The sequence below is a fragment of the Alternaria conjuncta genome (assembly GCF_024043145.1).
Source record: "Alternaria conjuncta strain BMP 0040 chromosome Unknown scaffold_7, whole genome shotgun sequence".
NCBI lineage: Eukaryota > Fungi > Ascomycota > Dothideomycetes > Pleosporales > Pleosporaceae > Alternaria > Alternaria conjuncta.
This window is the reverse complement of record NW_026250096.1, coordinates 210,740-232,452: the sequence shown is the minus strand read 5'-3', so window position 1 is coordinate 232,452 and position 21,713 is coordinate 210,740. Positions and strand designations below refer to the sequence as shown.

At 55.8% G+C, this 21,713-nt stretch overlaps 5 protein-coding genes across 5 annotated transcripts; 3 read left to right on the top strand and 2 right to left on the bottom strand.

The window, feature by feature from the left end:
- Nucleotides 1–414: 414 nt before the first annotated feature.
- On the top strand, nucleotides 415–2,980 carry J4E85_005157 (uncharacterized protein; the record flags this gene model as incomplete). Its single annotated transcript, XM_051469407.1, is given in 4 exon segments — nucleotides 415–612; nucleotides 824–1,080; nucleotides 1,198–2,885; nucleotides 2,904–2,980. 4 exon segments carry the CDS (start codon nucleotides 415–417, stop codon nucleotides 2,978–2,980), a joined length of 2,220 nt encoding a protein of 739 aa, XP_051326238.1.
- Nucleotides 2,981–5,933: 2,953 nt separating this feature from the next.
- On the bottom strand, nucleotides 5,934–8,102 carry DED1 (DEAD-box ATP-dependent RNA helicase; the record flags this gene model as incomplete). The annotated part of the gene is made up of 3 exons (XM_051469406.1): nucleotides 5,934–6,433; nucleotides 6,515–7,842; nucleotides 7,894–8,102. The coding sequence occupies 3 exons, from the start codon at nucleotides 8,100–8,102 to the stop codon at nucleotides 5,934–5,936; spliced, it is 2,037 nt and encodes a 678-aa protein (XP_051326237.1).
- A 782-nt stretch (nucleotides 8,103–8,884) lies between these two features.
- Nucleotides 8,885–10,083, bottom strand: CPR2 (Peptidyl-prolyl cis-trans isomerase B; the record flags this gene model as incomplete). The annotated part of the gene is made up of 6 exons (XM_051469405.1): nucleotides 8,885–9,147; nucleotides 9,270–9,455; nucleotides 9,505–9,633; nucleotides 9,687–9,772; nucleotides 9,826–9,920; nucleotides 9,973–10,083. The coding sequence occupies 6 exons, from the start codon at nucleotides 10,081–10,083 to the stop codon at nucleotides 8,885–8,887; spliced, it is 870 nt and encodes a 289-aa protein (XP_051326236.1).
- Nucleotides 10,084–10,328: 245 nt separating this feature from the next.
- On the top strand, nucleotides 10,329–10,820 carry J4E85_005154 (uncharacterized protein; the record flags this gene model as incomplete). Its single annotated transcript, XM_051469404.1, has 3 exons — nucleotides 10,329–10,331; nucleotides 10,385–10,696; nucleotides 10,758–10,820. The coding sequence occupies 3 exons, from the start codon at nucleotides 10,329–10,331 to the stop codon at nucleotides 10,818–10,820; spliced, it is 378 nt and encodes a 125-aa protein (XP_051326235.1).
- Nucleotides 10,821–13,751: 2,931 nt separating this feature from the next.
- J4E85_005153 (uncharacterized protein) lies at nucleotides 13,752–21,535 on the top strand (the record flags this gene model as incomplete). The annotated part of the gene is made up of 6 exons (XM_051469403.1): nucleotides 13,752–17,589; nucleotides 17,646–18,450; nucleotides 19,040–19,668; nucleotides 19,715–20,326; nucleotides 20,388–20,471; nucleotides 20,520–21,535. 6 exons carry the CDS (start codon nucleotides 13,752–13,754, stop codon nucleotides 21,533–21,535), a joined length of 6,984 nt encoding a protein of 2,327 aa, XP_051326234.1.
- Nucleotides 21,536–21,713: the final 178 nt, after the last annotated feature.

The following is a 21,713-nucleotide window of genomic DNA, read 5'->3' as shown; positions in this document are numbered from 1 at the left end:
TGAGGGCCAAATCCCTCGAGGCCTCCCACGCGCGGACAACCAAGGACCTTTATTGGAAACACTGACGAGAGCGCACTGCCTCCGCCTTGCATGCTTACGATGCACTGATTTTCGCCCAGCCCTGCGGCAACTTCTGCATAAGTTCAACACTTCGCGTGCTCGCCTGCCTTCAGCCGTGCACCTTGGCCAATCACTAGGCCGTGATCTTCGCCGGATTTAGTCGTCGGTCAACCAGCGCCCTGCATTAATTCCTACACTATGACCTCACACGACTCTAGGGTTAGCTAGTCGGTAACACATATCGAAGGATTTCGACTCTCTTCGCTGCGGGTGCCTTTTCCCAAGACTCCGATTCTCCACACTGCTCTTTTTGTCTCTTTTTTCCAATCTGGTATTGCGTTTTCTAGCGGGAGCATGGCAGTGCTTGCGGATATATTACCGGTAGTGTCGAGGAGCTCAGCTCTCGCGCTGAAGCTATACGGCGTTGCTGTGGAGTCGCCTGAGGCCGCGAAAGACCTAGTCGCCGTTGCAAACAAAACAAATGGTTTCGCTGCAATACTCAAGCAGCTAGGGACGATCATCAAAGAGGACGATCGCTTGCCGTCACCTGAGGTACGTAAGGACGCGCGAGTCGTGCTGCAATTACAGGAAAGCATGGCCTATTCCAAGATCGGAGTGTTGTACTGGCATAATCCCAAAAAGACTTTGGGAATCACCAATCTGCTCTGTCCGATCAAGGGAGTTGAAGACATTAGACAAGGAGGAGCGAATGCTTATGCTTCGTTAAATGAGGTCGTGGACGCCCTCGCTGACATTCATATAGGCCATCAACACCCTGGACGATGCCATCGATCAGGCTCAGAACTTGCTTACCAGCGTCGAGATGGCTACCTCGATCGAGAACGACAAGTTCCATGACCGAAGAGACAGTGTTCGCTCTACTCAGCACAGCCATCCCCGTTTAGATCATTCGACCAAGGCAAGCTTAGACTATTTCACAGCTCACCTGGAAGCCCTGAGTATGACGCTCTCTGTTCTACTGCAGACGTTGTATGCAGCACAGACTATAATGTGGTCAAAGTAAGTTTTACATCCTTACACTGCACTCGGCCTCTGACCCAGTCGCATCCGCATAGCTCTATCTTCTACTTGAGGTACATCTTGGCTTGGAGTAGTATGCTGCTGACAGTCGTTCAGGTTACGTCCCACGGTATCTCCGCAACAAGCCGCTAAACTTGTTGACAACGAAAAGATTCAACTCGAGGCACTCATTGTTCAACAACAACTATCCATCTTATCAGCTTCAAACTTCTACGAGCAATCGCCACGGTCTGATGCGCGCTTATTGATGGAGGCAGACAGTTCCCAGAGCTTAGTTGTCACAGAGCATGGCGAAAGCCCTAGGCCGACCAGCCTTCGATCTTATCAGGATGAGGACCTGAGAAGCCTCGACACGTCGGTATACACCGAAGCGAATGGTCTACCTGCGGTCTTCAGTATATCGGCTTCGCGCGCCGAGCACTTGCTACAACAATGGACGAGTCTGCCTCTATTTGAGCGCCGCTTACGAGACGAAGAACGTGAACTACAAAGGCAGAGACAAGAGTATCAACAAGCTACTGTAGAGTCAGATAGCGAAGAAGAGCAGAGCCGCACATCAAAGCTTTCAGGTGATGGCGCTCGGCGAACACAAAGGTCGGGCAGCATACAGCCGCTGTTCACTGAGGCCAGCAGCCTGTCTAGTCCACACCCGGAGAAGCATTACGGTCCGCCTGCACCGCCAACACCGATCGCTACACCTCGTACATCACAAGCGAGCATGCCTGCTACAAATGAACAGCAAACAGCTGCTTCGCCCCGATCCAGTCTAGGTAGTCTCCCCATCGAGGCTGCCGCCGCGGTAGAAGCGAAAGAGGAAGACAGTGAAGTCGATCTAGAAATACCTTGGAAGTTGTGTGCGCGCAAATACTACTGGCGCTTTGTCGATGCCAAGCAAGTCAGCTCGAATACTGATCAAGCGTATTCACTTGCCTATTTGGAACGTAGCAGTTGGACCGAGATCATGGCTAGTTGGGTGTGCAAGGAAGCAATCCGAGAGGCAGGTTTCAGGTTTACACAATATCAAAAGGAGCGGAGGGATAGTAGGAGAACGAGAGGGGAGACATGCTTCTGCATCGAACGTCCATTGCAGTTTGACCAAGTCAAACGTCTTGTCGAACGTACCGTTGACATCTACCGGAAAGCAGCACCACAGTCTCCACCCCAACAACCACAAGCCAGGAGATCATCTTTCCATCGTGCCCCACCGCCACCTACTGCTCTAAAAGGAAGCGCATTCGACCGCGACCGGACACCAGTGCCGCGAAACACGCATCCCCCGCTTGATCGCACGAACACGATGCACTACGCACCGCCGCCTGGGCCACCCCCACTAGACCGATCACTCTCGATGCCTGGACCGGGACTCGTCCCACCGCCACCCCAACAAAAGACCAACACCCGCACTCCAAATCTCCAGATACCGGTACCCAGTCAATATACCCCTCAGCAACCACCACGCCCTCATTCCCCACGAATCCCACAGTACCCACCTCAAGCCAACGGATACCCATCCCAGCCGATGAACGCACCACCATACTACCCACCACCGCCAAACACCCCTTTTGCGAACGCTTCCGCGCCCCCACATGCACCAACCCAAAACCAGAATTACCCTGTACAAGCCTCGCCTCTCCGCCAATCCTACATGAACCCCACTTATGCCGGCAACCGACGACATGACGACGACTTTACCACATCCGAGTCTGAGCTCGAACGCCCAAGACGGCGCAGATCCAAATCGAGGAGTAGAGCGTATGAGAAGGAGAGGGAAAGGGACAAGTATGGTAAGAAAAGTCACACAGGGAGGAAGGCCGCGGCGGGCGCGTTGCTGGGTGTTGGCGGGTTGACCGCATTGTTGGATGGGTTGAGCGGACTGTAGAATGTACGAATTGCATGATCTGATCTTGCCACCGCTTTGGAGTCTTGAGTGCAAGGTACCTAACGGATTAGTTGCTTGTATAATGACTTACGAAATCATAATGAAGAAGTATCTCGCACTTTCATACCTTCTCTACCATCTTCGACCGTGCAAATCAACATGACGAGTTTCTCAAAACAGGCATTAATCAGAGAATTAGTTTGGAAATAACAGCGATGCATTGAAACCACAAAGACGTTAACTAGGGCAAGAAAAAGAAAGACTACGTAGGGACAGAATAGGAATACGCGACACCATCCACCTCTGCCGACCACCCGTTCAACACCCCATCACATCTTCCCTCTTCCCAAGCTCTTCAAGCGTAGTCTACTCTAGCAAAACCATCCTCCGCACAGAGCATACCCAGTATTATTCTGCCATTACCGCTTTACTGTTGTTACGGGTGTGCTCGCTAGCCGGGTCCGGATACGAATCATTCTCGGACTTGTCCAGGTGACTGGGTATCTCAGATTGAGTCGTTCGCGCAGGAGCCGTACAGGCAATGTGCTGTGGAGTCGCCGGCAATGCCATCACAGCCAGATCTAAGGTGGAGTCCTCGGATGCGACGATGCGCTCCATGGCCTCGTCGCCCGTTTCTGAGTGGAAACTGTGTTCGCTGAAATTGTCAACTGGCACATGCGGTTCGAGGCGGGTGTGTCGATCGGTGGCTCCGTCGACATGTGGTTGTACCCCAGTGGCTCCCTCTGTATCATCTTCCTCTCCTTCAAAGCAAACCACTGTCTCGCCAGCAAGCTCAGAGACCGCAGCACATTCCCCAACTGTAGTCGTCCCATTCACTCCCTGCCCAGTTACCCCCCCTCCAACCGCCATAGGCATAATCATCACCTCCCCCAACCCCCCACTTGGTTGCCGCACAACAACACCCTCAGCACCTGCGCCGTCACCGCCCCAAAACCCCGTTGTACGCCCTTCAATCAGCAATTTCGATTCCTTCTCGTTCTGGATCAGCGAGCAGCACGTGCAAAACCACGTCTTGAGTATATCGGCAACACAAGTGCCGCCGAGGTCGCCTAGTCTGCGGATCCGATAGGTTTGCCATGCGAAGGGGACGCAGACGAGGAAGCCGTGGGCGAGCGGGGTACAGCAGAGGTACGAGTAGCCGTATGCTATGCACTGTTGCCGGTAGTGTCAGTCAGGAATCTGGGAAGGAAGTATGCGGTGGGATAGTGTGGGACGCTAATCGAAGCTGGATGGAACTTTGTCAGGGAGGGAAATGGCGTACCGGCACGTTGACAATCTCATAGCCACTCATGTCGCCATTGTAGTGAAGACGATGCCAGGTCTTTCCGCAAGTGACGCAAGGACAGAAGAACGTGACGATACCTACGCTACTTGTTAGTCCATCTTTCTCGTCATCCCCATCCTCATACCAACAAGTGTGGAAAGACTTACATAAGGGCAGCGGATTCAAGCAATCCTAGAGACTTGTGTTCCACGGTTTGGTACGACGCAAATCTGCTTCGATCTCTTCTCTCGCTAACGCAGTCCAGTCTGATATCTGGGAGCCGCACCATCGTCCCCATCGTGAGATGGTGTCACGGGTCTTTTGGAGGGACGGGTGTCCTGTGAGGCGGTCTGGCATTGTGGTATGATGGGCCGACTTCCTGAAAGCGAGTTGATCTCAGCACGGTGTCTAGGGTGAGAGAAAATGATGTATTCGATGCCGAGTATGCTGATGCTATGTGGGAGGGTGCGCGAAGAATAGAGTGGATGGTGTGGCGCAGATGATGTCTGGGAAGGCAAGAGAAGTAGATGCGTGAGCGACTGATATGGACCTCAACTCGCCGGGTAAGGACGATAGAGCCAGGAATCAGGTGGGAGGCGGTGGCGACTAAGAAACAGTCTCCGTCAACTAGTGAAGTCTCAATGATTCACGGTTACCGCATTGGCAATGTATAGCGGGACATGCACAGCAGTTCTAGTTAAGATGATGAAGTGATATAATGTTCTGGAGACAGCCACGCCAAGTTGAGGGACGGTAAGATGCCACGTAATGTCACATTATGATAAATGTGAAGCAACTGAGGAGAAATGTGTGCAAGTATCAAATCGCATGCATTGTATAGGCCACGCATATTGGCAGCGCATACTAGTCTATGTAACTAATCATTTGCTCGAAACTATACTTTTATCAGATTCCTTCCACCCAAGTCACGGGGTCAGGTCCGCATATGCGCATGCAAACCAAAACGAGCATTTAAATCCCACCGCCGAGCTGGCCTTGGAAAGACAGCCACCATGAGGTTACCACAAAGAACCGGGGGTATCTTCCTTCGTACAAAGGTTGGGTCGTGGCTAGACCTTCATGAACGCCATCTATGCAGTAAACTTTTCCGTCGTCCAAAACAGGGTCATGCTGCTACTCTCCGCGTGTGGAGAGACCGAGAGACGCAAGGACGACGAGAAAGACGTTGTCGTCGAGGGGTATGACCGGGAAAAAAGGAACCGCTTTTGTCGTAAGATAAGGAAATGCTCAGAGAGGTCATCCGCGTGTGGAAGACTCGGAAAGCGAGAATCTATAGCTCCCCAAGCAGCATGCTTGCAGAAGAGCGAAGTCGTGAAATGTTCGTAATGCATGCCTTTGCGAGAAAGACGAGGGTCCTGCCATCTATGTTCGAGCTCGACAAGAGTGCGTCGAAGGGTATCGTATGCGAGAAGAGCTCGAAAACAGGCAGATCCGCAAAAAAACAGTCGCTGTCTATATGCTGATTGGGGTATGAGATTCCAGATTTCCGCATCGATCCGCGGTAACCGGGAAAGATTCGCAGAAAACATTCGCAAGTGAAGGAAATCGAAAGCAAGCCATCGGTAGCGGCGACACGAAGGCCCAGGGTATCGTAGAGAAGAAAATGTGTCCCGGGCTGGCTATATCGTGAAGCGGTGCGTTGCACGTTTACCACCAAGAGTTGCCGCCAGGGCCGGATGGGTTGCCGTAGCCTCCACCAAAGCCGCCGCCGCCACCACCGTAACCGCCGGGAGCTGGAGGAGCGTAGCCACCGCCGGGAGCACCGCCGAAGCCACCTCCGTAGCCACCTTGAGGAGCACCTCCCCACTGGCCACCGCCACCACCACCGAAACCACCACCGCCCATGCGACGAACGTCACGGGTAGCAGCGTTGCCACGGCCACGGCCGCCTCCACGGCCACCACGACCTCCACCGAAGCCAGAGCCCTCGCGAGCAATGGACTCGAGGAAGCTAGGGACCTCTTGGTTGGCCTCCTTCAACAGGTCAAGGAGATCGCGTACGACTCCGCGATTGCCGCGGTTGAAGAAAGCAGTGGCAATACCAGTGTTTCCAGCTCGTCCAGTACGACCGATTCGATGAACATAATCGTCAATGTCGGTGGGAAGGTCATAGTTGACTACGTGAGTGACATTCGGAATGTCCAGTCCTTTGAAATGAGTCAGCAAGGTGTTCAAGGGTTTGCAGAATACAGCAGTTGCTCAAGGCTTGAACAACTTGGAAAACTTACCTCGGGCAGCTACAGCGGTAGCGACGAGGATGGGGCAACGTCCAGTTCGGAACATCTCCAGGGCCTTTTCACGCTCACGCTGAGTGCGGTCACCGTGAATGGAGGTGGCGGGGAAGCCCTGGTTGATGAGGAAGTCGGACAGCGAGTCGGCCATACGCTTCGTCTCGACGAAGATCAGGGTGAGACCAGCACCGTGTGTGTGGAGAATATCAAGGAGAACAGAGCGCTTGTCGCCGTCCTCGACGTACTCAATCTTCTGGGTGATGTTCTCAGAAGTGGAACCGACACGACCGACCGAAAGGAAAATGTAGTCCTTCAAGAAGTCGCGGGCGAGCATCTGGATATCGCGGGGGAAGGTGGCCGAAAACATGAGTGTCTGGCGGGCAGCGGTAGGAGGCATGTCCTCACCCTCAACGATACGGCGAATCTGAGGCTCGAAACCCATGTCCAACATGCGGTCAGCCTCGTCGAGAACGAGGTACTTGATGCTAGCGAGGGAGATACGGCCACGCTCGATCAGGTCAACGAGACGACCGGGGGTAGCAACGAGAAGATCGCAGCCGCGCTCAATCTGGCGAAGCTGAGAGCCAATGTCGGCACCACCGTAGACGACGCAAGGACGGACCCAGGAGCGGTATGCGAACTTGCGGGCTTCGTCGAAGATCTGGGAGACCAACTCACGGGTAGGAGCAAGGACGAGCGAAGTGGGGTAAGCCTTGCGTTGACGTCCGTATCCACCCTGAGCCTGTGCGGGAGGAGGAGAGGGGCCATTCTGGAAGGCCTGGGCGAGAATGGGGAAGAGGAAACCACCAGTCTTTCCGGAACCAGTCTGGGCACAAGCCATGAGATCACGGCCACCCATGACGATGGGGATGGAGTACTTCTGTACAGGAGTGGGAACCTTGTATCCGGAGAGCTCGATGTTGCTCAGCAGGTGGTCATCGAGAGGCGGGTTTGTGAAACGTGTGACGGGTTCGGGGACACCCTGACCAGAGGCCTCGACGGGGATGTCATCGTACTTCTCGAAGTTGATACCGGTCTGTTGCTTGGAGGGGTCGTTGGGCATGCCGAAGAGGTCGCGCTCGAGGCGCTGGTTGGGCGGGCCGGGAACGTGCTTGCCGTCCTTCCAGGCACCGTCGCCAGACCCGCGGGCGCCTCCAGAGCCACCGCCGCCGGGCTTGCCGTAGGCGTTGGGGTCAAAGTTGCCGCGAGGGGCACCGCCCCATCCACCGCCTGGGGGACCGTCGCGACCGCGGGGAGTGAAGTTGGGTGCGTTGGCCCAGCCACCGGCACCGCCGCCGCCGTTCATCTGAGGGGGAGGACCCTGACTGTCACCAGTTAGCATACCTTCCTGTTTTGTGTCCTGGGTGTTGACTGACCCTCCGGGGCCCCACGCGCTGCCGCCGAGACCGCCGCCGTTCATCATCGGGGGCGGGCCGTCCATGGGTGCAGGGCCTCCGGGACCGCCCTGGGGACGGCCGCGAAGGTGAGGGGGGATGTAGGCAGAACGCTCGCCGTTGAAGCCGTTCTGGGGGTTGTGCTGGGAGTCGTTGATGTTGAGACGACCCATGTCGAGTTGTTCAGCCATGATGGGCGTGGTGGAATCGAGTTGGTTGAGGGTGTGTTTGGGAGTGCAATGTGCAGGGCGCAAATTACAGATGTGCTGGCTTCGGCTGGCTCGGCGGTGAGCGACAGACGAAAAGTAGCAGGTCTAAGTGACGAAACTCGTAACTCGCAGGCGGGTGCCTGAGACTCGTTCTGTCAGGAAAGAAGGGAACGCCTCTGTCCTGAAAACGAGAAGTAAAGAAGTGAAGACCAAAAGAAAGGACTTCACAGGAAAAGAGCTTGTAAGGTTGTGCAATACACACAGAGTAGTTTTGGAGGGTGGGTGGTTAGGGAAGAGGGAGACGGCCGCAGGTAAGTTAAAAAAGCGTGTCGGAGAACCCTTCCCGCACTAGTCCCCGTTGGCACTAGCGCTCCCTCTCAGAGTTCTCAGGCTGTGGCGAGTGGGGAGCGGTGAACGTCACAGATGGAAGCTGTCGTGTGCTGCAGCAGGCTTGCTTTTCATGCGACATGCACTGTGACATGGCCGCAGTCGAATGTAGTGCCGGCCTTTCTAGGTTCTTGTGCAGGCTCCAGGCCATCCTGTGCGACTGTGCCATGGCTTTAGATAACCCAACATTGTCTTCTTTGCTTTTACCCTGGACGTGCCCTGACCGTTGCACATCGTCATCGGCGGGTAATGCAGGGACTGCAAGGACATCGTATCCCCTCTACCCTAGCTAGCGTCTTGACACATTAAGAGAGCCATGTTCACCATGTATCAGATCAATGCTCTACTAAAGGAACGTTTCTGCATTTCGTCGTAATCTAGGCCATGCTCTTCTCCTTGAACCCACCCATAATGTTGCTTTGCCCTCCATTTCGCGTTTTCAAGAAGAGCACGCAAATCGCAACGACAGCCCCGATAAAGAAAAGCTTCTGACCGACCGACAAACCATCAGCAGAACCAGCAGCAGCAGCCAGGCCAGGAATTTTGCCCTTGGTGGAAGAGGCCTGGGATACCTCAGCAATGTTGACGATATCGTCGTGAGACGGAGTCGCTGTGATATCGAGTTCGTCGCCAGGAATGGCTGGTTCAGCATGACCGTATAAATCTTGAAGAAAAAGGTACAACTATCAGCAGCTCTCCAACCTGAGGGGTCGACTCAATAGCAAAGAATGCGTACTGATGTCTAGAGTTCCGCGTGAATACCTTCCTCTGGCACCTCGAGCTCTCCGCTCTTGGCGATCTTGACAGTCTGGACCGGCTTGTCTCCAGCACCCTTCTTCACGTTCTCAATCTTCTCCACGACCTCGTAGCCCTCGAGGACCTCTCCGAACACGACGTGGCGGCCATCGAGCCAGCTGGTGATGACGGTGGTGATGAAGAACTGAGAGCCTAGGATAGTCAGTGCATGCTGCAGGGAGTGAAAGGGAAGGGTACTCACCGTTGGTATCTTTGCCAGCATTGGCCATGCTGAGGAGACCCTTGCGGGTGTGCTTGAGCTTGAAGTTCTCGTCGGGGAACTTCTCTCCATATATGCTCTTACCTCCTGTACCGTCGCCTTTGGTAAAGTCTAGCCGTTGATCAGCATTGTGAATCCTAGACCCGGGCATGAGTCGGACTTACCACCACCCTGGATCATGAAGTTGTTGATGACGCGGTGGAAAGTAGAGCCTTCGTAACCGAATCCCTTCTCGCCAGTAGCGAGAGCACTGTAGTCTATGTCAGCCCCCAGAATTATGCGTAGACTTGTATCCGTTCGTACCGGAAGTTCTCAGCGGTCTTGGGGACGGTCTTGCCGTAGAGACCGATGGTGATGCGGCCTAGCTCTTCATCGCCGTGGGTAACGTCGAAGTAGACCTGAATATAGTCAGCAAGTCCGTCTATTCATCCGATTGAAAGCTATACACACCTTGTGAGTGATCTTTGGACCCTTTGCAGCCTCGGTGCTCTGAGCAAAGAAGACGAAAGTGATCGAGAGGATCAAGAGGAGCGAAATGACAGCTCTCTGGATGGTAGCCATGGTGCCTGATTGTGTCGGGAAACAATCGAGGGAAGTCGCAAGGTTAAGTAGTTTGGACAGCCCCCTGCGGAATGCGATGGTGGAGGAGGTGTTGAAACGTTGCGTTTTACCTAGGTAGAGCCATTGCCCGCACTGTCGCACTAGCGCCGGCTGGGTCTAGCGGGAAACGGAAGTCTGGAGTTCGAGATCAGACACGACAATTGACACCCCAACACGCGAACTCGCCGTCGGAACGCTGACCCGCCATGGTACGCTACTGGAACGCCCATTTCCCCTTGCGCGCGTCTTACTGACGGTTTAGGTGTTCATCAACGGCTTCAGCTTCACGGAAGCGACGCTCGTGAAGCGATCCCTCGAATCTTTCTTTGGCATCGGGCCCTCGGTCTCGCAGCGCATTATGGCGAAATTCTACATCCACCCGTGGGCGAAAGTCGGCAGCTTGAAAAACGCCACCGTCATGGATCTGACCGCGGAACTGGCCAACATGAAGATTGAGAACGATTTACGGCGGCAAGTGCAGGACGACATCCGGAGATTGAGGGATATGGGCACATATCGTGGAAGGAGACACGCTATGGGCTTGCCCGTGAGGGGCCAGAAGACAAGGACACAGGTAGGTTTGGCCCTAGGAGAGTGGCTGTGGTCTTGGTCGGTCAATGGGCTAACAATCGCAGATTGCTACTGCGCGACGGTTGAACAAGATGGAGCGAGGCGGTAGTGGAAGAGTGGGGCTGTAAGGAGTACGAAAGCCTACGAGTGTATTATACTGTATGGTGCGCGGGCACAGACCCGTGTCTACAAGACGCCATTAGAAGGAAAACATGGATTAACGACACAACTACATTGAGTATATCAGACGCTTTTTCTTAGTATCTCTATTGGAGGTGAGCCGATGCTTCGACAGTGTTACAACGGAGTCCAGCAATGCGGAGCCTTGTCTCACTGTCTCTGCATCGAAAACGCGATCTGTGATTCAGAGACAGTGTAGTTGTGCAGACCTTCACCCGGCCACAAACTCTTCTTTGCAGATGAAGTCCATTAGTGCAACTCATTTGGAAGTTGACAAGTCGAACTGATCGCTACCCCAGTTGCCCAGCATCGGATACGAAGCTGTCAAGGTCAGTGTGAAGGATGTCAGGATCGATAGATAAATTACACCTAAGATTTTGTATAACAGAGTAGCAGGTGCTTGGTGACAGCCAGGTGTCTTGTAGCTATGGGAATTAACAATCTGAATATTGAAGCACATTTCTGTTTTGGGTCCGGTCATCCTGACATGGATCAAAAGCTGTGGGGAATGTGAAAATGCTCGCGAATTCGCTTGACAACTCGGGACTCGAGTTCAATGGACAGTATGCCACTCAACACACGGTTTCGTAATGCTGATTGACGGCTGCTCACTGTTTCGAACAGTACGTTATGAAGCAAGTGGTTTGCAAACGCCGAGGCAACAATGACGATATTATCTTCCATGATAGCAATTTTCGAAAGTTATTCAAGCGTCCACATTGTTCCCTGCTCATAAATTGGCTTTGACTTTGCGTTCGCTCGGTACGCATTGCCTCCCGTGAATTAGCCTCGAACGCTACACCATGCGGTTTCTTCTTCTTGGACAGGCAGAACCTGTCCATGTTCTCACTGTATCTACCTGCATCGCTTTCCTCGTAATTTCCAAAGCAACATACCTGTGGATGTACGCAGATGTAGCGAATGGGGAGTGGAACGTTTTGAGGGCATAATGGTAGGCGTTTGTTAATTGAGCAAGGGGCTCCATACTGGGTTTACCCACGCAGTAGCTGTCCCATGGCGCAAACCATCACAAGGTTCCGATGAGGCGTTATTGGCCTCAATCTTGGCGCCACTTCACTCTCCGATCTATACTTCCTCCACATTTGATGGCAGGAACTGTAGGTCCAGGCGGCGGTTAGCGGTCCAACGGGAGCTTACATTCCGGACGGAGCTCTCACAGGTATGCGCATGCATTGATGAAAGACTACCATTTGCAAATGAGGATAGCTTTCCTTTCAACGTAAGTTCCGCATATTACCAGAGATGTAATGTCCGCGCTCCTGTTGATGCAGTCTTGTCAATTTAGACGTTGGTGATTTGTCCTGTTCAACGCAGCAAAGCTCGTATTTGCAATCACGAAGATCATAATACTTCGGTGTTGCCCCTCGGAGCTGGATATGCGATGTATAATTAGACGTGAGAGAGGCTTGCGGCTTGACCCAACTCGCATGGAAACAACTGTTCCGAGTTATGCTTGCCATGTCTTTGGGGTAGCGTCTGCCTCAGGTTCACCCTGCATCTGTGGAGGGAATGTGTGCGGTCGAAGGATGTGGGTGCTGGACCATCAAGGAGGCTGTTCATGCCGCATCTTTACTCGCCCGAGTGATGATGTCCGCTGCAATGTCGCATCTCATTTCCACGGCTTGCGGTGGGTACTAGCGCAGAGACAGAAAAAACAAAAGACGTTTCTCGGCCTCAATCATCCAAATTACCCCTGACAGAGCATTGCAAAGAGGAATTATTAGTCTGGGCCTTGGGTTCGTTGCGCAGCCTAGGTGCAGCTCGTGATCACCATGTGGCGACGGTTACGGTCTAGTCGTGGAGCTATCAGCGGCTCCCTGCAGTACACTTCGCTTGACGGCGGATGAGTTTCAGATGTAATCGCAGGTCGGTAGGAATCGTATGATTCTGATATGCGTTCCAAGCGGCATGTATCCGCCGTCAGCATACTCGAGCATTCAGCCGCGGGGCAGAGCGGATGGTTGGGCACTCATGGTGATGGACGGCATGCGGTGGTTGTCTCTGAGAGTTCGGAGCTGCTGCATCTACGAGTGCCAAGTGATCGACGGGTCTAGCCCCGATTCGGCCTGGCGAATCCTTCGCGCTGCCCTTCAACTCGAACGCCTCCGTGCGCAAGAGACATTATTACCACGACCATCCAATCGACGGCCAGACGGCTGGCGGAGTTGCTCTCGAGTCTGCCATGAGTCGCAGATTATCGCGTCGCCGAATCAATACACTCTCTGGGCTCGCATGCCAAATCATCTGGGCTGTAGCCAATAGGTGGGCATTTCGCACCTTTTGGCTTGTCAGGCTGTTGTCAGCTTGCCTGCGGGCACCAGCGACAGCAGACCACGCGCACATCTCGTTCTGCACAAGAGGGGCGGTGGATGGTGGCTCGTAGTTGATTACGGCTAGCAAGCCACAGGTGTGCGCCAATGGAAAAGCCAAAGTAGCTTTCTGGCGCCTACGCGGGCAGGTGGTCGACGGGGATGCAGACGGGTTTGGGCATATCTAAAACGTGAGGGGACGCAGCCATCAAGGCGTGCGGAGGCGATGATGGAGACGACGGCCTACAGGGCTCGCTTCTGCTGCAGGAACCAGGCTTGACTTTGGCCCGGCTCCTACAAGGGCGGTTATGGCGCCGAATGAGAAGCCGGCAGGCGACAAGCCCAAATCTCTTCTGTTCCGGCTGCTCCTTCTGACGGAGACTTGTCTCAAGCTGCGCGGGACGCCAGATGCTGACGAGACTGCTGAGCGTGGCAGCTTTGGATTCACCAGACACTCAGAGCGTCGCCGAAACACTAATCCCCACTGGCCGTCTGCTATACCGTCGACCAGATATCCCGGTCGTCCGCTAGCCCGTTTGAGCCTTGGACATGGCGGCGACGAATACAGACATGCACATGCTCCAGGAAAGGACGGCGGCACATCACATCGCTCAGCACCAGCCGCCGTCGCCCTTGCACTCTCTCTCCGCGCCGTCGCTCGCGGACAGTATTCGCAGCCTTCGCGACGACTCGACGCGCTCGCACAACGTGCCGGCCACGGCGGACGAGCAGCACCCGCCCCGAGCACGTCGCAAACCCGTCCCAAGCCCGCTGTATTCGACTGGTAAGAGCGGCCCCCCGTGCCAGCAGCCGGGCTACCGCGACTCACCACGCCTCGACGAACCGCGCAGTCCGCGCGAGAAGCTCGACGCATTGCTGGCGGAGGAGCAACAGCATACCTCGCCCATTCGCCCAACCCAGCCAGCGCACCCGCCTACACCACCCACCGTCCCCACCCCGAGCTTCGCGCAGCCGTCGCGGCCGTCTGCGTATGCCAGACTCCGCCAGCTGTCGTCTCCCACGCTGTCTTCGGCTGGCATTTCCCCGCCAGCCTCGCCCGTCACCATGCCTCCACCATCACGCCCGAACCGGCCAGACACGAGGCCGACGGTGCCAGTCCGCAACCCCTCGATAGACTCGGCCGCATCCTCGCTGTCGTCGACGGCCTCGCAGAACCGCCCGCCCGCCAGCCATGCGCCCCGGCCGTCGCAGGACACGAGCACCGCCAACCCCCCAGACATGGCCAGTCTGATGGCCGCTGCAGGCTCACCCGAGGCCGCCATGCTGGCCCTGTGGAAGGACAAGCAGAACACGTCCAGCCACAACGCGCAGCTCTGGCGGCTGGTGGAGAAGCAACGGTCCATGATCATCGGGCTCCAGAAAGACCTCGAGCGCGCACTGAAGGACAAGGACCGCTACCGCAGAAAGTTCAAGGAGTACGCTGAGCAGCTGCCACCCGGCCCCGGCTCGCTGCAAAAGTCCGACACGTTCGACTCGGTCGTGGAACGCGAGACCAGCCAGTCGCCAGCCCTCGGTGAGCAACCTGGTGACGCCGCTCGGCCCAGCGACACCAAGGCCACCGAGCACAAGACATCGCCCCTGACGCAAGAGCACCCCGCACCGCATCTCATCCCAGACTCACAGCTAGCGACGTCGCCGTCTCATTCCACGGCATCCAACATCTCGTCAGCCGTAAACTCACCTACAGACTACTCCGTGCAACCCCTTAGCCTTGGTAGCAGGGGCCTCGGCCTCGACTCTACATTGCTGCAGCCCGGCGATGCTGCTCAGCCCCCAGCGCAAGCTCCGAAGCCAGCCACTCCTCCCCAGAACACCTCAGACGTGACGCTCGTCCCGGGCAGCTCACAGCTCCAGCCTCCGCAGATATCGCTGATCCAAGCTACGCCTGTCGTCGGCGGCGATGGCTTTGAATCACCCCCAAGAAAGACTCCGCAGCCTCTGCGAAAGGCACCGCCAGCTCCACTCAACCTGTCGAAACCCACAACGACCAGCGCACATCTCCACCGGGCCGTGCATGGCGACGATGTCGACTCTGATTACGACGATATACTGGAGGTGGATGAGATACCTGTCGTGGAGCTGCGAGGAAGGAGAAAGACTCGAGAGGAAGATGACAGGGTCCGTGAGGCCATGTATTCGAAAGATGAGGAAGCTCGAAGCAAGTCGAAGAAGAAGAAAAGCGAAAGCAAGAGCAAACAAGCGACGCCTTCTGAAACACCAGCAGGCGATCAGCCTCAGGCGGTCCCGGTTCCCCTTTCGCCGCGTCAGTTCAATGCGCTGCAATCGGGCCTTCCACTCTCTCCCCGTCACCCGCCAGCCAACTCTCTGAATGCTCTTCTTAGTCCTGCAAACTCCGACAGTTCTATGATGGCTAACCGGAGCGTCGCATCCCCACTCATGAGTCCAGGTCTACCTTCCAGCCCCCGACCCACGGACAGGCCACTCGGATCGCCGTTGCCCAGAAATCCTAAGCAGTCCATCGCATCACCACCCATGTCGCCGACTACCACGCACCAGTCGGCTGCTCGGGCAATGCAGCAACAAGTTCCATTCCCACCAAACACACCTCAGTCGTATCAGTCACCCCCAGTCAACCAAAATCAGCAGCCTAACCAGCTACGCAAAGAGGCATCGACGGGCCTTCTGACTGTACCAGGTGCACAGCCCAGTCCAGAATCACCATCGAGCAGCCCTACCCTCAACGATGTTCCGGATGCAGAACACGTCTACCGCGGACTCGTGTCAGACCAGTACCCTGGACTCTTGCTGCCCCCGAATGCACTGCCCTCCATTCAAGTAAAGGTCTTCTCGTCTCGCCTTCGGCCATCACGTATGAGCATGCTCGCCCCCAAGCCGCAGGAGGAGGACCCTGTCTTTATTCTTGCCGTCTACGCCCGCTCTGATAACAAACAGCTGTGGCGTGTGGAAAAGACCATTGCTACGCTGCCTTCTCTAGACTCTCAGCTGAGGTCTTTGTGCGACTTTCAGGGACGACTTCCAGACCGTGCTCTCTTCGGAGGACATGCGCCTGCCAAGATTGACGCTCGCCGGGTCGCCCTCAACCAATACTTTGATACTGTCCTGGAAACTCCCATGAACGAGAAGACGGCATTGATTGTCTGTGAATACCTGTCTACTGATGTAATAGGCGCCCAGGCTGGCGATAGACTGGCCCCCGAGCCCACACCAGGTCCGATAGTGTCTGTTCAGAAAACGCAGCGCAAGGAAGGTTACCTCACCAAGCGTGGCAAGAATTTCGGAGGCTGGAAAGCGCGATTCTTTGTTCTGGATGGCTCAGAGTTCAGGTACTTTGAGGGCGAGGGTGGTGCGCACTTGGGAACGATCAAGCTGCAAAATGCACAGATTGGGAAGCAGTCACAACAGCAGTCAAACCAATCGCCACAACGACGGGACGATTCTGAAGATAACCAATATCGACACGCCTTCCTCATCTTGGAGCCAAAGCGAAAAGATTCGACGAGCTTGGTGCGCCATGTGCTGTGTGCAGAGAACGACGAAGAGCGAGATGCTTGGGTCGAGGCTCTTCTGCAACATGTCGACATACCAGACGAAACTTCGCCAGTCGAGATTCGCGTCCCCTCTGCTACGCGTCTTCAAAAGCAGCAGGCCAGCCAAGATTCGGCACGCTCTCAGCGGAGAGAAAGCCCTGATATGGGAGAGCAGGATCGCTTGCAAGGCCTCAGCTATGACGACACGGTGCAAGCGCAAGCTCCCGTTCGCGGACCCAATCACCGTGACATGATGGCAGAAAAGCCGTCACGGGGGTCGCCTAAGGATTCGTCCTTCCTTCAAGATAATTCAGGTCACTATCCTGCCATCTCAGGACCAAGCAACGGAACCCCCATCAAGGACTCTGAGAGCTGGGGCAGCAAACCAGCTTCAGGACCCACGACCGTCAAAGACAAGAAACGTAGCATATTCGGCTTTAGAGGTCGTGGCGGCTCTTCTGACCTCGCACCAGTCCAGGTCAGCACTCCGCTGCAGCCAGCTGTAGAACATCGCCTGCCTCCGGGCCGCAGTGTGTTTGGTATTCCACTTATGGAAGCTGTGGAGTTTACGCAGCCTGACGGTGTCAACGTGGCGCTGCCAGCTGTCGTCTACAGATGCTTGGAGTATCTGCGAGCAAAGAAGGCAATCAGCGAAGAGGGCATCTTCCGGCTCAGTGGATCAAATATTGTTATCAAGGGCCTGCGCGATCGGTTCAACAACGAAGGTGACATCAGGTTGCTAGACGGGCAGTACTATGACGTTCACGCCGTCGCATCGCTTCTCAAGCTGTACCTGCGAGAACTGCCGGCCTCTGTTCTAACTCGGGAACTGCATCTTGACTTTCTCAAGGTTCTCGGTAAGTGGTCTATCCGGATGACGTTGATTAGTAGATCATGGGCTGACACATTCTAGATATGGACGAGCGTAGCAAAAAGATCCAGAGCTTCAACGTTCTGGTACACAAGCTACCTAGGCCTAACCTTGAGCTCTTGCGACACATGGCGTCTTTCCTGATTGAGATTGTCGACAATTCCGGGGTGAACAAGATGACCGTGAGGAATGTTGGCATCGTATTTGCTCCGACTCTGAACATTCCGGCCCCGTTGATATCCTTTTTCCTGACTGACTACACGGATATCTTCGGTACTGCTCTCGATGAAGCAAGCTCCCCGATCCACGAGATCCGGAACAACACTTCTCACCTGGGGGACGACGCGATTCGGTCTCCTCGGAGGCAGATGTTCTCAGACCTCCCAACGCCTGCATACAACGAGACGACATTCCAGCAGCGTATGGACCGACCGCCTCAAGGCTATCAAGGGAATAGCGCTCCCAACTATCCGCCCCCACAGCCCCCGCAGCAGTATCAACAGCAGCAGCAGCAGCAGTACGGCCAACAGCAGCAAGGCCAATACAACGGCTATGATTCGGGATTCATTCCCATGCGACCCAGCTACGATGCGCCAGCCTACGACCAGCCATATCACTCTGGAGAGGGATACGGCAGCTTGAACGGCGCTGTTCAGTCTAGCGGAGCTCGCGAACAGCGGCAACGAAAACGAGAGAGCGGCATGCTTTTGATGAACATGGGCATGGGCGGCCAACGCAAGGGCTCGGGTGGATCCAACCCTCCACGCGGAGATGGACGGATGGATGCACGAATGTATTCACAAAACACCAACAACCCTCTAATGGTACGAGAAGAGACGGCGTTCGAGTGAGCAAGCCTGGGCTCGATTCGCGACAGAGACGACACATGACGATGCACCAAGAATTCAGTCTAATTTTTGATTCTTAATTCAGGACCACGGGCCGGATCTTTGGTTACTTGGAAGCGCCGGAGAGGCGGGATTTGGGGTTTCTTTTGCGTGTTGTACGGATATTCAGCGATACCAGGCGTTTGGCGAGATGGAGCAGGCGACTCGCTGGGAGTTGTGTATGCTTTTCGCGTTGCATACCCCCGCCCCTTGCTTGCAGCAGGCGACTTTCTTTGTTTCGGCGACAGGTTGGCTTCGGCAGTCGCGCGGCGCGTGTTGGAGCTTTCTTTTTGTGCAACTTTTGCTGAGATATCCTGGTTACTTTGATGTATGCGTGGTGCACTGCATTTGCGCAATTGGTTAGGAATGAAATGAAGTCTGCTAGCAACTACTGTGATGGTTGACCATGTTCGTGATGGGATCGCGTTGGCCTAGCGTCCCGAGGTCTGAGCTTGGGCGTGGATGCGCTTTCCGCGCTGAGACGCAGCTTCCCTCTCGGCGATTGACGACTGCGACGCGCCTGCCTGCTTGTTCGAGACGCGCGCTCAGGCGACAGCGGGCCAGCACAGGACTAGTGGAACCAGACACAGAGCACTTGGCCATGGACGACGGAGCGGCTGCCACGGCGCCTCTGCCTGCGCGCCCCGACGAGCCCGACACGAGAAACAGCCTGCGACACATTCTGGCCGCCGACCCCCCGATGGACGACTCCAAGCCCTCGCCCTCGCAGGCCAACACGCCTGTCCCCGATGGGAGCGACGCTGGCGGCGATGGGCCCGACGCCGCCCGCCCCGTCAACGACACGGACCCGGCGAGGCCGTACTACACGGCGACGACGACGACGACGCGCCGCAATGCCAACGGCAGCGTGTCGTCCGTCTACAGCGGCAACAAGATCAAGCACCTGAAGAAGGACGACGGCATCCCGCTGTGGCGCAAGGACATCCAGTTCGACTTCCTCAAGCTCGTCTTCGAGGACGACCGGCCCGTCTTCACCAAGCAGTCGGACAGCACCAGCGGCCACACCTTCGCCGACATCTACCTCGACGCCATGGCCAAGAGCAGCAAGTGCAGCAAGATCCTCAAGGACAAGCTGCTGACGGAGCGCCCGGCTGCCATCAACATGGCCATGGTGTGTCTGCTCGTCAACGTCGGCCGCATGAACACGACGCTCAACTGTAGGCCACCTGCTGTCCCTCCTCGAGCCCCCCTAACCTGCCACAGTCTTCCCCGAGATGCGCGCCCAGCTGCGCACCTACCACTCCATCCCCTCCCTCCAGGCCCACCAAGACCCGAATGCCTACAAGCAGCTGCAGGACGCGCCCCGCCTGAAGTCCATCCTCAAGGGTGCCACCGAGGACCAGGAGCAGCCCAGCACCATCGAGGAGATCATGGCAGCCTCCGTCCCGCGTACCAACCCCGTCAACCTCATCTTCGTCCTGTCGCAATACGCCCCCAAGATCTCAGAGCTGCACTTCTTCCCGCCGCGCGACTTCTTCGACCTCGTCATGCGCTCCAACCTGAGCAGCAAGAGCAGAGCCACGGCCTTCCTCTGGCTCATGTGGTGGTATCTCGAGAGCGACTTCACCAAGGAGGCTGCCGAGAGCAACCCTTTTGGTCCCGGCCAGATGGGCCCGGCCGACGATCCGACTACGGCTGAGTTCCCTATCAAGTGCCCGCCTTTTGACATACTCTCGCCAGAGCAGGAGGCGCTGGAGAACGTCGACTCCATCGAAGAGAAGACTTTTGGTGAGATTAAGCGCAAGGAGAGGACAGCTATATTGGCAAGCGACATGGCGCCCGTCGTGACAGGCCCCAAGCGTACCAACAAGAAGGGTGAGTGCTGCTATTTACCTGTGACTCCGCTCACGTCCGGCTGTAGCTGACCCACCTCTAGGCTTCAACCAGAACCCAGTCTTCTCCATCGCCGCCGATGATGGTGCTTGGACACCTGGACGCGACAGGCAATCGCCTTCCCATGGTATGCTGCTCTCTAGCCGTTGCGGCGACACCGATCTAACAACACCAGGCTCCGCACGAGGACGAGGCAAGCTTGCAAAATCCATCATCGAACGAGACTACCCCTCAGACACTGACCGTACTCGGTCTGCGTCTCCACCGAACAGCGTCTATAACACAGCCAAGAAGGTGGCTACGCCCAACATGCGCATCAATACCCTCCTCAACGAGGACGGACCGGCTTCGTCTCCTGCGCCCAAGGGCCCCGGCCGCGGGAACTGGTCGCGCAATCGCACATCAGGCATAGGCGCCGGAGGAACACCAGCCGCACGTTCTTTCAAGACCAAACTCGACGCTCCACACTCGCAAGATGGCCAGTCCCCCTCCACATCCGCACCCACCTTCAACGGACCACACGGCTTCTACCTCCCACTCAACGGTTCCGACCCCTCGCACAAACGAACACGTCCCCTTACACAACACCAACTAGCTGTCGAGCAATACAGGAGGCGACGTGTCGACGTCATTCTTGACCGAGGTATTCGCATCGAGTACGCCGCCGCGGCCAAGCGCCGCCGCAAAGCCAACCCCTTTATGCGCAGCTGGATCCGCTGCAAAGGCATGGCCGACGGCTACGACACAGACGAAGAATCGCACGCGCAATTTGCCCAACTTCCCGAATACGAACTCGGCACCAAAACACCCCCGCCCATGCCCTCCGGCCTCGTACCTCTCGACTTTGGCGGCGAAGTCAACGACCATGGCGAGGAGTCGTACTACCGCGCTAAGATGCTAAGCAGAGCCCTGCGTCGCTTGGATCGTTGGGAGGGCGGCAGAAGTGCGCTCAGAGCCCGACCCAAAGGCGAGAGGGGTAGCGGATTGCCAGACGTCCATGACAGACCTGTTTTGGGTAGTGAAGATGAAGATGACGAGGATGATGGCGATGACATGATGGATGTGGATGAGATGGAGAGGAGGGAGGCGTTGGAGGATGCTAGTGAGGAAGACAGCGATGATGATGTTGACATGGAGGGCGAGAGAAGATGGGATCCTACTTCACTTCCGCCATTGCCCAGGATGGCTTGACGCGGTGTTGGGCTCAGTTGAGTAGCTGTGAAGTTGTGACTTTGGCATTCTGTCTTGTCTTTTGTAAGGGTCGGGTTTCTTGTGTTTCGATAGGCTGGGTAGCATGGCGTTCATTGCGTGAGACGTGTAGTCGTCTTTATATGGAGATCGGAAAGATTCATTTGCCAGATTATCTGAT